The 12,826-nt window shown below is 42.3% G+C and overlaps 1 protein-coding gene across 1 annotated transcript in view; it reads left to right on the top strand.

Annotated features, from left to right (window-relative positions):
• The window catches only part of LOC147018114 (inositol 1,4,5-trisphosphate-gated calcium channel ITPR1-like), a 489,954-nt gene that overhangs the window by 94,639 nt on the left and 382,489 nt on the right, over nucleotides 1-12,826 (top strand). Inside the window, exons 6-7 of the mRNA XM_085900071.1 lie at nucleotides 6,778-6,876; nucleotides 9,559-9,642. Of these exons, the coding sequence (XP_085756197.1) occupies nucleotides 6,778-6,876; nucleotides 9,559-9,642 (183 nt within the window). The remainder of the gene's footprint in view (nucleotides 1-6,777; nucleotides 6,877-9,558; nucleotides 9,643-12,826) is intronic.

Raw genomic sequence — 12,826 nt, 5'->3', positions numbered from 1 at the left:
ATGCTCAAATAGTAATTTACCACATGAGTTAACCAGACATGAACTCCATCCTCAAATAGTCACTTACGACATGAGTTAACCATACATGATCTCCATCCTCAAATAGTCATTTACCACATTAGTTAACCATACATGGTCTCCATCCTCAAATAATAATTTACCACATGAGTTAACCATACATGGTCTCCATCCTCAAATAGTCATTTACCACATGAGTTAACCATACATGATCTCCATCCTCAAATAGTCATTTACCACATTAGTTAACCAGACATGATCTCCATCCTCAAATAGTCATTTACCACATGAGTTAACCATACATGATCTCCATCCTCAAATAGTCATTTACCACATGAGTTAACCATACATGGTCTCCATCCTCAAATAGTCATTTACCACATTAGTTAACCATACATGGTCTCCATCCTCAAATAGTCACTTACGACATGAGTTAACCATACATGATCTCCATCCTCAAATAGTCATTTACCACATGAGTTAACCATACATGATCTCCATCCTCAAATCGTCATTTACCACATTAGTTAACCAGACATGATCTCCATCCTCAAATAGTCACTTACGACATGAGTTAACCATACATGATCTCCATCCTCAAATAGTCATTTACCGCATTAGTTAACCATACATGGTCTCCATCCTCAAATAGTCACTTACGACATGAGTTAACCATACATGATCTCAATCCTCAAATAGTCATTTACCACATGAGTTAACCATACATGATCTCCATCCTCAAATAGTCATTTACCGCATTAGTTAACTATACATGGTCTCCATCCTCAAATAGTCACTTACGACATGAGTTAACCATACATGATCTCCATCCTCAAATAGTCATTTACCGCATTAGTTAACCAGACATGGTCTCCATCCTCAAATAGTCAGTTACAACATGAGTTAACCATACATGATCTCAATCCTCAAATAGTCATTTACCACATGAGTTAACCATACATGATCTCCATCCTCAAATAGTCATTTACCGCATTAGTTAACTATACATGGTCTCCATCCTCAAATAGTCACTTACGACATGAGTTAACCATACATGATCTCCATCCTCAAATAGTCATTTACCACATGAGTTAACCATACATGGTCTCCATCCTCAAATAGTCACTTACCACATGAGTTAACCATACATGATCTCCATCCTCAAATAGTCATTTACCACATGAGTTAACCATACATGGTCTCCATCCTCAAATAGACATTTACCACATGAGTTAACCATACATGATCTCCATCCTCAAATAGTCATTTACCACATGAGTTAACCATACATGGTCTCCATCCTCAAATAGTCATTTACCACATTAGTTAACCATACATGGTCTCCATCCTCAAATAGTCACTTACGACATGAGTTAACCATACATGATCTCCATCCTCAAATAGTCATTTACCACATGAGTTAACCATACATGATCTCCATCCTCAAATAGTCATTTACCACATGAGTTAACCATACATGGTCTCCATCCTCAAATAGTCACTTACGACATGAGTTAACCATACATGATCTCCATCCTCAAATAGTCATTTACCACATGAGTTAACCATACATGACCTCCGTCCTCAAATAGTCATTTACCACATGAGTTAACCATACATGATCTCCATCTTCAAATAGTCATTTACCACTTGAGTTAACCATACATGATCTCCATCCTCAAATAGTAATTTACCACATTAGTTAACCAGACATGATCTCCATCCTCAAATAGTCACTTACGACATGAGTTAACCATACATGATCTCCATCCTCAAATAGTCATTTACCACATTAGTTAACCATACATGGTCTCCATCCTCAAATAATAATTTACCACATGAGTTAACCATACATGGTCTCCATCCTCAAATAGTCATTTACCACATGAGTTAACCATACATGATCTCCATCCTCAAATAGTCATTTACCACATTAGTTAACCAGACATGATCTCCATCCTCAAATAGTCACTTACGACATGAGTTAACCATACATGATCTCCATCCTCAAATAGTCATTTACCACATGAGTTAACCATACATGGTCTCCATCCTCAAATAGTCATTTACCACATTAGTTAACCATACATGGTCTCCATCCTCAAATAGTCACTTACGACATGAGTTAACCATACATGATCTCCATCCTCAAATAGTCATTTACCACATGAGTTAACCATACATGATCTCCATCCTCAAATAGTCATTTACCACATTAGTTAACCAGACATGATCTCCATCCTCAAATAGTCACTTACGACATGAGTTAACCATACATGATCTCCATCCTCAAATAGTCATTTACCACATGAGTTAACCATACATGATCTCCATCCTCAAATAGTCATTTACCACATGAGTTAACCATACATGGTCTCCATCCTCAAATAGTCATTTACCACATTAGTTAACCATACATGGTCTCCATCCTCAAATAGTCACTTACGACATGAGTTAACCATACATGATCTCCATCCTCAAATAGTCATTTACCACATGAGTTAACCATACATGATCTCCATCCTCAAATAGTCATTTACCACATGAGTTAACCATACATGATCTCCATCCTCAAATAGTCATTTACCACATGAGTTAACCATACATGGTCTCCATCCTCAAATAGTCATTTTCCACATTAGTTAACCATACATGGTCTCCATCCTCAAATAGTCACTTACGACATGAGTTAACCATACATGATCTCCATCCTCAAATAGTCATTTACCACATGAGTTAACCATACATGATCTCCATCCTCAAATCGTCATTTACCACATTAGTTAACCAGACATGATCTCCATCCTCAAATAGTCACTTACGACATGAGTTAACCATACATGATCTCCATCCTCAAATAGTCATTTACCGCATTAGTTAACCATACATGGTCTCCATCCTCAAATAGTCACTTACGACATGAGTTAACCATACATGATCTCAATCCTCAAATAGTCATTTACCACATGAGTTAACCATACATGATCTCCATCCTCAAATAGTCATTTACCGCATTAGTTAACTATACATGGTCTCCATCCTCAAATAGTCACTTACGACATGAGTTAACCATACATGATCTCCATCCTCAAATAGTCATTTACCGCATTAGTTAACCAGACATGGTCTCCATCCTCAAATAGTCAGTTACAACATGAGTTAACCATACATGATCTCCATCCTCAAATAGTCATTTACCACATGAGTTAACCATACATGGTCTCCATCCTCAAATAGTCACTTACGACATGAGTTAACCATACATGATCTCCATCCTCAAATAGTCATTTACCACATGAGTTAACCATACATGACCTCCGTCCTCAAATAGTCATTTACCACATGAGTTAACCATACATGATCTCCATCTTCAAATAGTCATTTACCACATGAGTTAACCATACATGATCTCCATCCTCAAATAGTAATTTACCACATTAGTTAACCAGACATGATCTCCATCCTCAAATAGTCACTTACGACATGAGTTAACCATACATGATCTCCATCCTCAAATAGTCATTTACCACATTAGTTAACCATACATGGTCTCCATCCTCAAATAATAATTTACCACATGAGTTAACCATACATGGTCTCCATCCTCAAATAGTCATTTACCACATGAGTTAACCATACATGATCTCCATCCTCAAATAGTCATTTACCACATTAGTTAACCAGACATGATCTCCATCCTCAAATAGTCACTTACGACATGAGTTAACCATACATGATCTCCATCCTCAAATAGTCATTTACCACATGAGTTAACCATACATGGTCTCCATCCTCAAATAGTCATTTACCACATTAGTTAACCATACATGGTCTCCATCCTCAAATAGTCACTTACGACATGAGTTAACCATACATGATCTCCATCCTCAAATAGTCATTTACCACATGAGTTAACCATACATGATCTCCATCCTCAAATAGTCATTTACCACATTAGTTAACCAGACATGATCTCCATCCTCAAATAGTCACTTACGACATGAGTTAACCATACATGATCTCCATCCTCAAATAGTCATTTACCACATGAGTTAACCATACATGATCTCCATCCTCAAATAGTCATTTACCACATGAGTTAACCATACATGGTCTCCATCCTCAAATAGTCATTTACCACATTAGTTAACCATACATGGTCTCCATCCTCAAATAGTCACTTACGACATGAGTTAACCATACATGATCTCCATCCTCAAATAGTCATTTACCACATGAGTTAACCATACATGATCTCCATCCTCAAATAGTCATTTATATTACCACATTAGTTAACCATACATGATCTCCATCCTCAAATAGTCACTTACGACATGAGTTAACCATACATGATCTCAATCCTCAAATAGTCATTTACCACATGAGTTAACCATACATGGTCTCCATCCTCAAATAGTCATTTACCACATGAGTTAACCATACATGGTCTCCATCCTCAAATAATAATTTACCACATGAGTTAACCATACATGGTCTCCATCCTCAAATAATCATTCACCACATTAGTTAACCAGATATGGTCTCCATCCTCAAATAGTCATTTACCACATGAGTTAACCATACATGATCTCCATCCTCAAATAGTCATTTACCACATGAGTTAACCATACATGATCTCCATCCTCAAATAGTCATTTACCACATGAGTTAACCATACATGATCTCCATCCTCAAATAGTCATTTACCACATGAGTTAACCATACATGGTCTCCATCCTCAAATAGTCATTTTCCACATTAGTTAACCATACATGGTCTCCATCCTCAAATAGTCACTTACGACATGAGTTAACCATACATGATCTCCATCCTCAAATAGTCATTTACCACATGAGTTAACCATACATGATCTCCATCCTCAAATCGTCATTTACCACATTAGTTAACCAGACATGATCTCCATCCTCAAATAGTCACTTACGACATGAGTTAACCATACATGATCTCCATCCTCAAATAGTCATTTACCGCATTAGTTAACCATACATGGTCTCCATCCTCAAATAGTCACTTACGACATGAGTTAACCATACATGATCTCAATCCTCAAATAGTCATTTACCACATGAGTTAACCATACATGATCTCCATCCTCAAATAGTCATTTACCGCATTAGTTAACTATACATGGTCTCCATCCTCAAATAGTCACTTACGACATGAGTTAACCATACATGATCTCCATCCTCAAATAGTCATTTACCGCATTAGTTAACCAGACATGGTCTCCATCCTCAAATAGTCAGTTACAACATGAGTTAACCATACATGATCTCAATCCTCAAATAGTCATTTACCACATGAGTTAACCATACATGATCTCCATCCTCAAATAGTCATTTACCGCATTAGTTAACTATACATGGTCTCCATCCTCAAATAGTCACTTACGACATGAGTTAACCATACATGATCTCCATCCTCAAATAGTCATTTACCACATGAGTTAACCATACATGATCTCCATCCTCAAATAGTCATTTACCACATTAGTTCACCAGACATGATCTCCATCCTCAAATAGTCACCTACAACATGAGTTAACCATACATGATCTCCATCCTCAAATAGTCATTTACCGCATTAGTTAACCAGACATGATCTCCATCCTCAAATAGTCATTTACGACATGAGTTAACCATACATGATCTCCATCCTCAAATAGTCATTTACCGCATTAGTTAACCATACATGGTCTCCATCCTCAAATAGTCACTTACGACATTAGTTAACCATACATGATCTCCATCCTCAAATAGTCATTTACCACATTAGTTAACCATACATGGTCTCCATCCTCAAATAATAATTTACCACATGAGTTAACCATACATGGTCTCCATCCTCAAATAATCATTCACCACATTAGTTAACCAGATATGGTCTCCATCCTCAAATAGTCATTTACCACATGAGTTAACCATACATGGTCTCCATCCTCAAATAGTCACTCACGACATGAGTTAACCATACATGATCTCCATCCTCAAATAGTCATTTACCGCATTAGTTAACCAGACATGATCTCCATCCTCAAATAGTCATTTACGACATGAGTTAACCATACATGATCTCCATCCTCAAATAGTCACTTACGACATGAGTTAACCATACATGATCTCCATCCTCAAATAGTCATTTACCACATGAGTTAACCATACATGGTCTCCATCCTCAAATAGTCATACGCAAATAGAGTACAGTTACCATACAGAGTACAGTTACCAAATAGAGTACAGTTAACTCAAACTGTACTCAAATAGAGTACAGTTACCACATTAGTAAACCATACATAGTCTCCATCCTCAAATAATCATTTACCACATTAGTTAACCAGAAATGGTCTCCATCCTCAGAGACATTTACCACATGAGCTAACCAGACATGATCTCCATCCTCAAATAGTCATTTGCTACATTGGTTAACCAGACATGATCTCCATCCTCAAATAGTCATTTACCACATGAGTTAACCATACATGATCTCCATCCTCAAATAGTCATTTACTACATGAGTTAACCATAAATGATCTCCATCCTCAAAGAGACATTTACCACATGAGTTAACCAGACATGATCTCCATCCTCAAATAGTCATTTACCACATTAGTTAACCATACATGATCTCCATCCTCAAATCGACATTTACCACCTTAATTAACCAAATGTTATCTCCATTTTATTTTAAACCTGACAATTGAATGAAAATCATTATTTGTTGTTTGACCGTGGTGAGCAGGTTGTCGTTGGGGACAAGGTGGTTTTGAACCCTGTGAATGCTGGGCAGCCGCTGCATGCCAGTAGCTACGAGCTCTCGGACAACCTTGGCTGCAAGGAGGTGTGCAGAGCAGTTCAACTGATGGAGGAGACAACAGCCATCCTCAATGCCATGAATTAAAATAATAAATTTTGTTAAATAGGGAAAGGTCACCCAAAATAGGAAGGAACCAAACATGGGACATTTGTAGTTTTGGCTTAACAATCACTAGGATAGGGGAGGAAACAAAATTTCAATTATTTTTTGAATTTCTGCACACAAAGTTTTGGTTCATTTAGGTTTAGGTTTAGGCTGGAACAGAACGGATTAGGATGCAAGATAACATAGCAACAGTATAAAGAGGTGGAAACACCAAAAGCAAGGTTGAGGGACAAAATTGAGGGAGACTTGGCTAAATAATGGATGTGTGGAGGAATGAGGAGTAGGAAACACTGCCTTGAGGCATGGGGTGGACAAGCTGGATAGAGAAGCAAACTCTCAGGAAGGAAAGACTGCAATTTGGAAAGAGGTGGGGGAGTTTCACCAGAAGGGAGTTGATGGTGGATGGTGTGAGCCCTGCAGAAACCCAAGGTGGACAAAGCATGGAAAGAGCAGAAAGGAGGTGCTAGAAGACAGAGAGATCACCGACTTGTCGACTATGGGAAAGAGATAGGCCCATTGACTCAGCTTCAGCGTGGGAGATTCCATTGATATTGAAGGCTTTGGTTTCCACGGCGTCAAGCAAGCAAGGAGTGATGCAGGGGAGCCAGCACAGAGGGGAGAGTAGTACTCCAATCTGTGAATGAAGGCCTTGCAGATGGATAGGAGTTCAGGTGTGCTAAGGGAGGACTTTGTACAATGGAGGATGCCCAGTCAGTGACTGGCTTTGCAGTCCAACTTAGAAATGTGGTTTGCCCAGGAAATATCATGGCTGACAGTGATGCTCAAGAGTTTGAGTGACTGAACTTCAAAAAGATTGTTAAGAAAGTATATGGGTGGGTTTGCCATATGGTCCTTTCAGAGAGAGTGAGAATGTGAGATCTGTCTGGATTGAGAGACACTGTATATTCCAGGTGTTTGACCAGCTTGTGATTCTGCCATGGGCCTTCAGAGAGGGAAAAGGCTGCTGTCTGCCGATCTGAAGGATGAGGAATGTCACGGCAAAGGGTAGAGGCTTCAGTAAGTTGATAAAGAGGATTTTCCAGAGTCAGAGAAATCGGTGATGAAGATTAGGAGTAGGAATGGGCCCTTAACGCCTTCAGGCATCCCAGCCATGGCAGTTTGAGGAGATGAAAGTATTCCGTTCAAGACCAGAAAGGTGTTGCAGCACCTGCAGCACCAGCAGCGTCACACAGTGACTATGAGAATAGAGGAAGTCAGTAAGCCATGTGTGGCCTTGGCCTTCGATGCCATAGCCAGAGAGTTGAAGAGCAAGGTGGGATGCTGGACTGTATCGAAAGCTGGAGAAAGTTCAGAGAGATGGCCCTAATCTCTTGCTGACATTGTGAGCCTGCATGCATTGTTGGGAGAGTCGAAGCAGCATGTCCAAGGTAGAGTGACCTGATCTGAATTGGTGATCAGAGTTGAGGCCACTGGACAAAAGGAAGGATTTTGCATTTCAACTGTGATGATGGATTCCATGACCTTGCTGATTATTGGAAGGAAGCTAAGAGGTCTGTAGTGTTAGGGGGATCAGTTTTCGTACCATTTTATGTAATGCAGTGATGGCTAATTTCCAAGCAGATGGAAGCTGACCAAGGAGAACTTCTAGGGTGAAAATAGTTTGATAGCAGGTTTTTACGATGCCTGAGCTTCTGATATCTGGTCCAGTTGCAAAATCAGAGTTGAGGGTTGTCAGAAAATTATCCAACTTCTCAGATGCAAAAGAGTTCAAGAGCCGGTGAGTACAGTTGGGTAGGGTCGGGTGGGTACAGAGAGCGAGGGGTTGGGAACACAAGATATGGAAGCAAACACAGAATTGAGGTATTTGGCCTTCTCACGAAAGGAGTCGCCTGTGATGCCATTGAAAGAGAGGGAAGGGATGGAGAAGGAGCTCCTTCTTACTCGTCTTACTATAATGTCTCGTCGATACAAGAGACAGAGTAGGAGGGAGACGAGTTTGAAAGTTCTCCTGTGAGTGGACACGCACTTCTTGTAGGCTTTGTGGAATGAGCTGACATTGCCTTTGGTGGGGTTTGCTTTTCAGGAAGAGAAGGCAAGTTGTTTCAAAGCAAATGCCTCACCACAGGATTCAGTGTCCCATGGGCGGGAAGAGGGTTAGGATATCTGAAGACGATGTAGGATAGATTTGTGCAAAAGAGAGAGCAGGCTTCTGTGGAAGACCACTCAGAGTTAATATCAGGGGTGGTAGATATTGGAGATCAGCCCTGAAGAGAGATGGCTGCTTGTGGTCCATTTCAAACTCTGAGTGAACTGCCAGACTCGCCGGCACTGAGGCAGCAATTTGAGAATAGCCAGAGAGATGTTCACTCTCAGAACCACATGATCAAATGAACCAATTGGAGCAGCGGAAGAGCAGGAGACATTTGCAGGATATTTGCAGAAGACCTTGGGCTATATTGCTCATCGTGATTCACTCTTGAATGTCATAAAATGAGTGCAAAAAGGTAATGGAAAATGGGCCAGACGTGCTTGACAAAAATGTTTATGGAAATGTAATATTTGCATTTGTGCTCATTTGGTGATTGTCATGGTGTAAATGATGATGTCATGGTGTAAATGATGGCTTTTTCCTTTTTGCAGGTGAACTCTGTAAACTGCAGCACCAGTTGGAAGATAATGCTTTTTATGAAGTGGAGTGAGAATCAGGAGGATGTCCTTAAAGGGGTGAGTGAGTGTGTGGGAACATGCAGACATGATACTGCTTCGAATTTGCGCCCGCTGGCGTGCGATCGGCCACGTAACTCGAATCGTGACACGTCGCCCATCGGACGGACAATTCAGTCGCGACCCTCCAGGAACTACCGCTCGGAGCCAGTCACGGGTGGGGGTTTAACCTCACCACGATCGTGCCAATTGCCCACCCGCGCAGGATAGGGTTGCTCGCCAAATTCGACCTACCTAAGTACCTGCGCGAGTGGTCGACCAGGTGATCGTACCATGGCACAGGCCGACTCCGGACACGAACCGCTTAAGCGGTTCGTTCCGTATTACAGGGATAACCGAGCGGAGATTTCGTCGGCCTTGACGGTTCCGATTAATTACCGGGCGTTTTAAACCCACTATCAATCCCTTACGTGATGGTGATGCAAGATGGAGATTCAACAAAAGGAAGGAGACGAAGCAAAGCGGGAAAACAGTTCACACAATGCACTTTATTTACACACACACAGACAAGCACATATATACAGCCATACAGTCATGCAACAAAAGCAAATGCAAGGAAAAGAGTTACACCGAATAAAAGGGGCAATGTACAGGCACAGACACTTAAGCAGTTCTACTTATTGGACACGGCGCCACAGCATGCATTCAATCCAAAAGAAAGAAAGCCACCCTCATAGGCAAGGAGGCAGACAGGTCCGTAGACCAAATGTACGTGGATCCTGGAGGATCGGCCAGGTCCACGAGACCGGGAAGGTCTTACCCGCGTCCTCGTGACGCGATGGCGGGCAAGCCGCAATGTTCGCGCAGCTGCGCCCCGACTCCGTGCCCCTGGCGTGGTTGGCGAGTCCTCTCCGGCGTGCTCCGCGCGAGCGGTTTTGTTGGCACCACGTTTAGGGTGGGGGAGGAACGCCCCCCCCCGGCACTATCTCAGCGCGAATGGGGGGGGGGGATCGCTGATGCTCAAGGAGAGGGGAATGGCTGGCTGGCTTGGACCCCGCGACGAGACGAGCGACCCCCACACCGCAACCTCATTGCCGACTGCCGTCTTCCCTTGACTTGAACTTGAACTCAACCAGCCGCCTGCAACCGAACCGCGTGAACTCCAACTCCCTCCAACTTCTCCTCAACTCCCCTGCAACTCTCTTTTTGAGTCGCCTTGTGCTCGCATCTTTATAGGCCTCAGGAGGAGCCTATATGCAAATATTCGGATCAAAACGCGATTGGAGGCGGGGCCACGCCACCCTCTGTTCAGCCATTGGTCGGGCAAAAAGGGGGCGTGAAGCATTCCTGATCCGCTTTTCGGAGCGAAAGGAACGCATTCACAGCGGGTTCGGAGGCGGGGCTACACAACCCGATGCTCGGTCATTGGACGGATGAAAAGGGGGCGTGAAGCATTCCTGATCCGCTTTTTGAAGCGAAAGGAACGCATTCACAGCCCATGGCACGACGTGTGGTAGAAAGGCGGAGGTGGTGGGAGTTTGGTTGTTGGCGGGCGTCGTTTGAGAATGGTGGTGAAGCGATGTTTGCGGGATGGAGTTGTGGAGGTAAAGAGGCGAAGGTGGTGGTGTTTGAGTTGTCGGCAGGTGTCGTTTGAGAATGGCGGTGAAGCGATGTTTGCGGGATGGAGTTGTGGAGGTAAAGAGGCGAAGGTGGTGGTGTTTGAGTTGTTGGGGGATTAATGGTCGAAAATAACAATAGAGAAAGAAAAAATGGCTAACTCAAAGCGTCGCAGCCCGGATGAATCACACATATTCCCTCTATACGAGTTTGGGTTAACTACACATGAACTTACCGAGATATCTCACCTGAGGACTGTTTATGGTGTAATGCGAATTTCCACAACTGTAACAATACATTACAATTTGAAAAGTTGAAAATAATAATTGGAATATTTTAATGTTCAGTTCACATGATTACGTTTTCATGTGATGATTCACAATTAAAGGCACGAGGGCTGGTAAGATAGACCAGAGGTATGCACATGCTCCTCTAAGCTATCCAGCCTGGGTTCAAGTCCAGACCCAGCTTTAAACTGTCATCCTGGTGTTTCACAGGTAGGGTGATTCATCAGTGTGTGTGCTGTCATTAAATGCTGTCAACAGGCCAACGCATTCTGTAAAGTTCAAAACCAGAATACTGTTATGGGTTTCGGGGTGAGAGGGGGATGCTCAGACCCTGAAACTGCAAACCACGGATAACTGCATGACCCGAAAGGTTGCTGAGCCACCACAGACACCATCTGTGAAGGCTAAGTCTAGCATGGTACTCGCGCCTAGCATCGCGTTACCTTACTGGTGAACTAGCCCCGCCCAGATGGGGAACTGTGCTCTCGATGTCCCACCTTTGTATCTACTTATCGTGTATGGTTAAGCGAAACTGAAGGTTCGAGGTCGGCTGTCTAATGGAGCAAATTGCTGGGGTATAATGTCTTGTCTATCTATTACGTATGCTATATTGAATCAATAATGGAAATGATACCTGAGCAGGTTTGCAACAGTTTACCAAAGAATGGCAATCATTTACAAGCAAATATTTACAGGCAATGCAGTGTCACAATGAAAACCAATTGTCCCTTTACACATTAAAAATAAAAAAGCTCCTTCTGCAATCTTAATTTATTTAAGCACAGGGCAGGCACGCCACAATCATACCGGGGAAATGTGGACAAAAAGAGAAATAAAGAAATATAGCAGATCGATGCTTTGGTGTGGCCTCTCGCTCACCCTACCCTCTGCAAACAAGCAGGCAAGCATGTGCTGTTTCAAAATGGAGGGAAGGGAAGGAAGGGAATGTGGTGCATATGTCAGTGTGGTATCAGGAGAGGTGCAACGCCTGCAGTGTAGCTGCTTAGAGGAAAGGTGTGAGGTACGTGTCATTACCTCACCCTGACAGGTGAAGAGTTTAATTGTTGATATCTCTGTTGTGTCTCAAGTAAATGAATTGTGGGGATGTAGCGATAGAAAGAGTTTTGTGTCCGTTTGGAGCCATTGCGGACCCAGGAACTGCATGCCTTCTGCCCTCTTAGTCCTTTGGTCCATGTTGCTTGAATATGCAGACGGCAGTGACTCACCCATGCAATGACTCATACAGATGGTGACTCGTCCAGACAGTGACTCATTCAGGCAGGAAGGCAGGTTTGGGGTCTCGTTATGTACAGGTCCTTAGATGCGCTAGACAGGCTCAG

Source organism: Eptatretus burgeri, chromosome 10 (assembly GCF_056783735.1).
Source record: "Eptatretus burgeri isolate ZD-2024b chromosome 10, Ebu_testis_v1, whole genome shotgun sequence".
In the NCBI taxonomy this organism is placed as follows: domain Eukaryota; kingdom Metazoa; phylum Chordata; class Myxini; order Myxiniformes; family Myxinidae; genus Eptatretus; species Eptatretus burgeri.
This window is presented reverse-complemented; position numbering and strand designations above follow the sequence as displayed.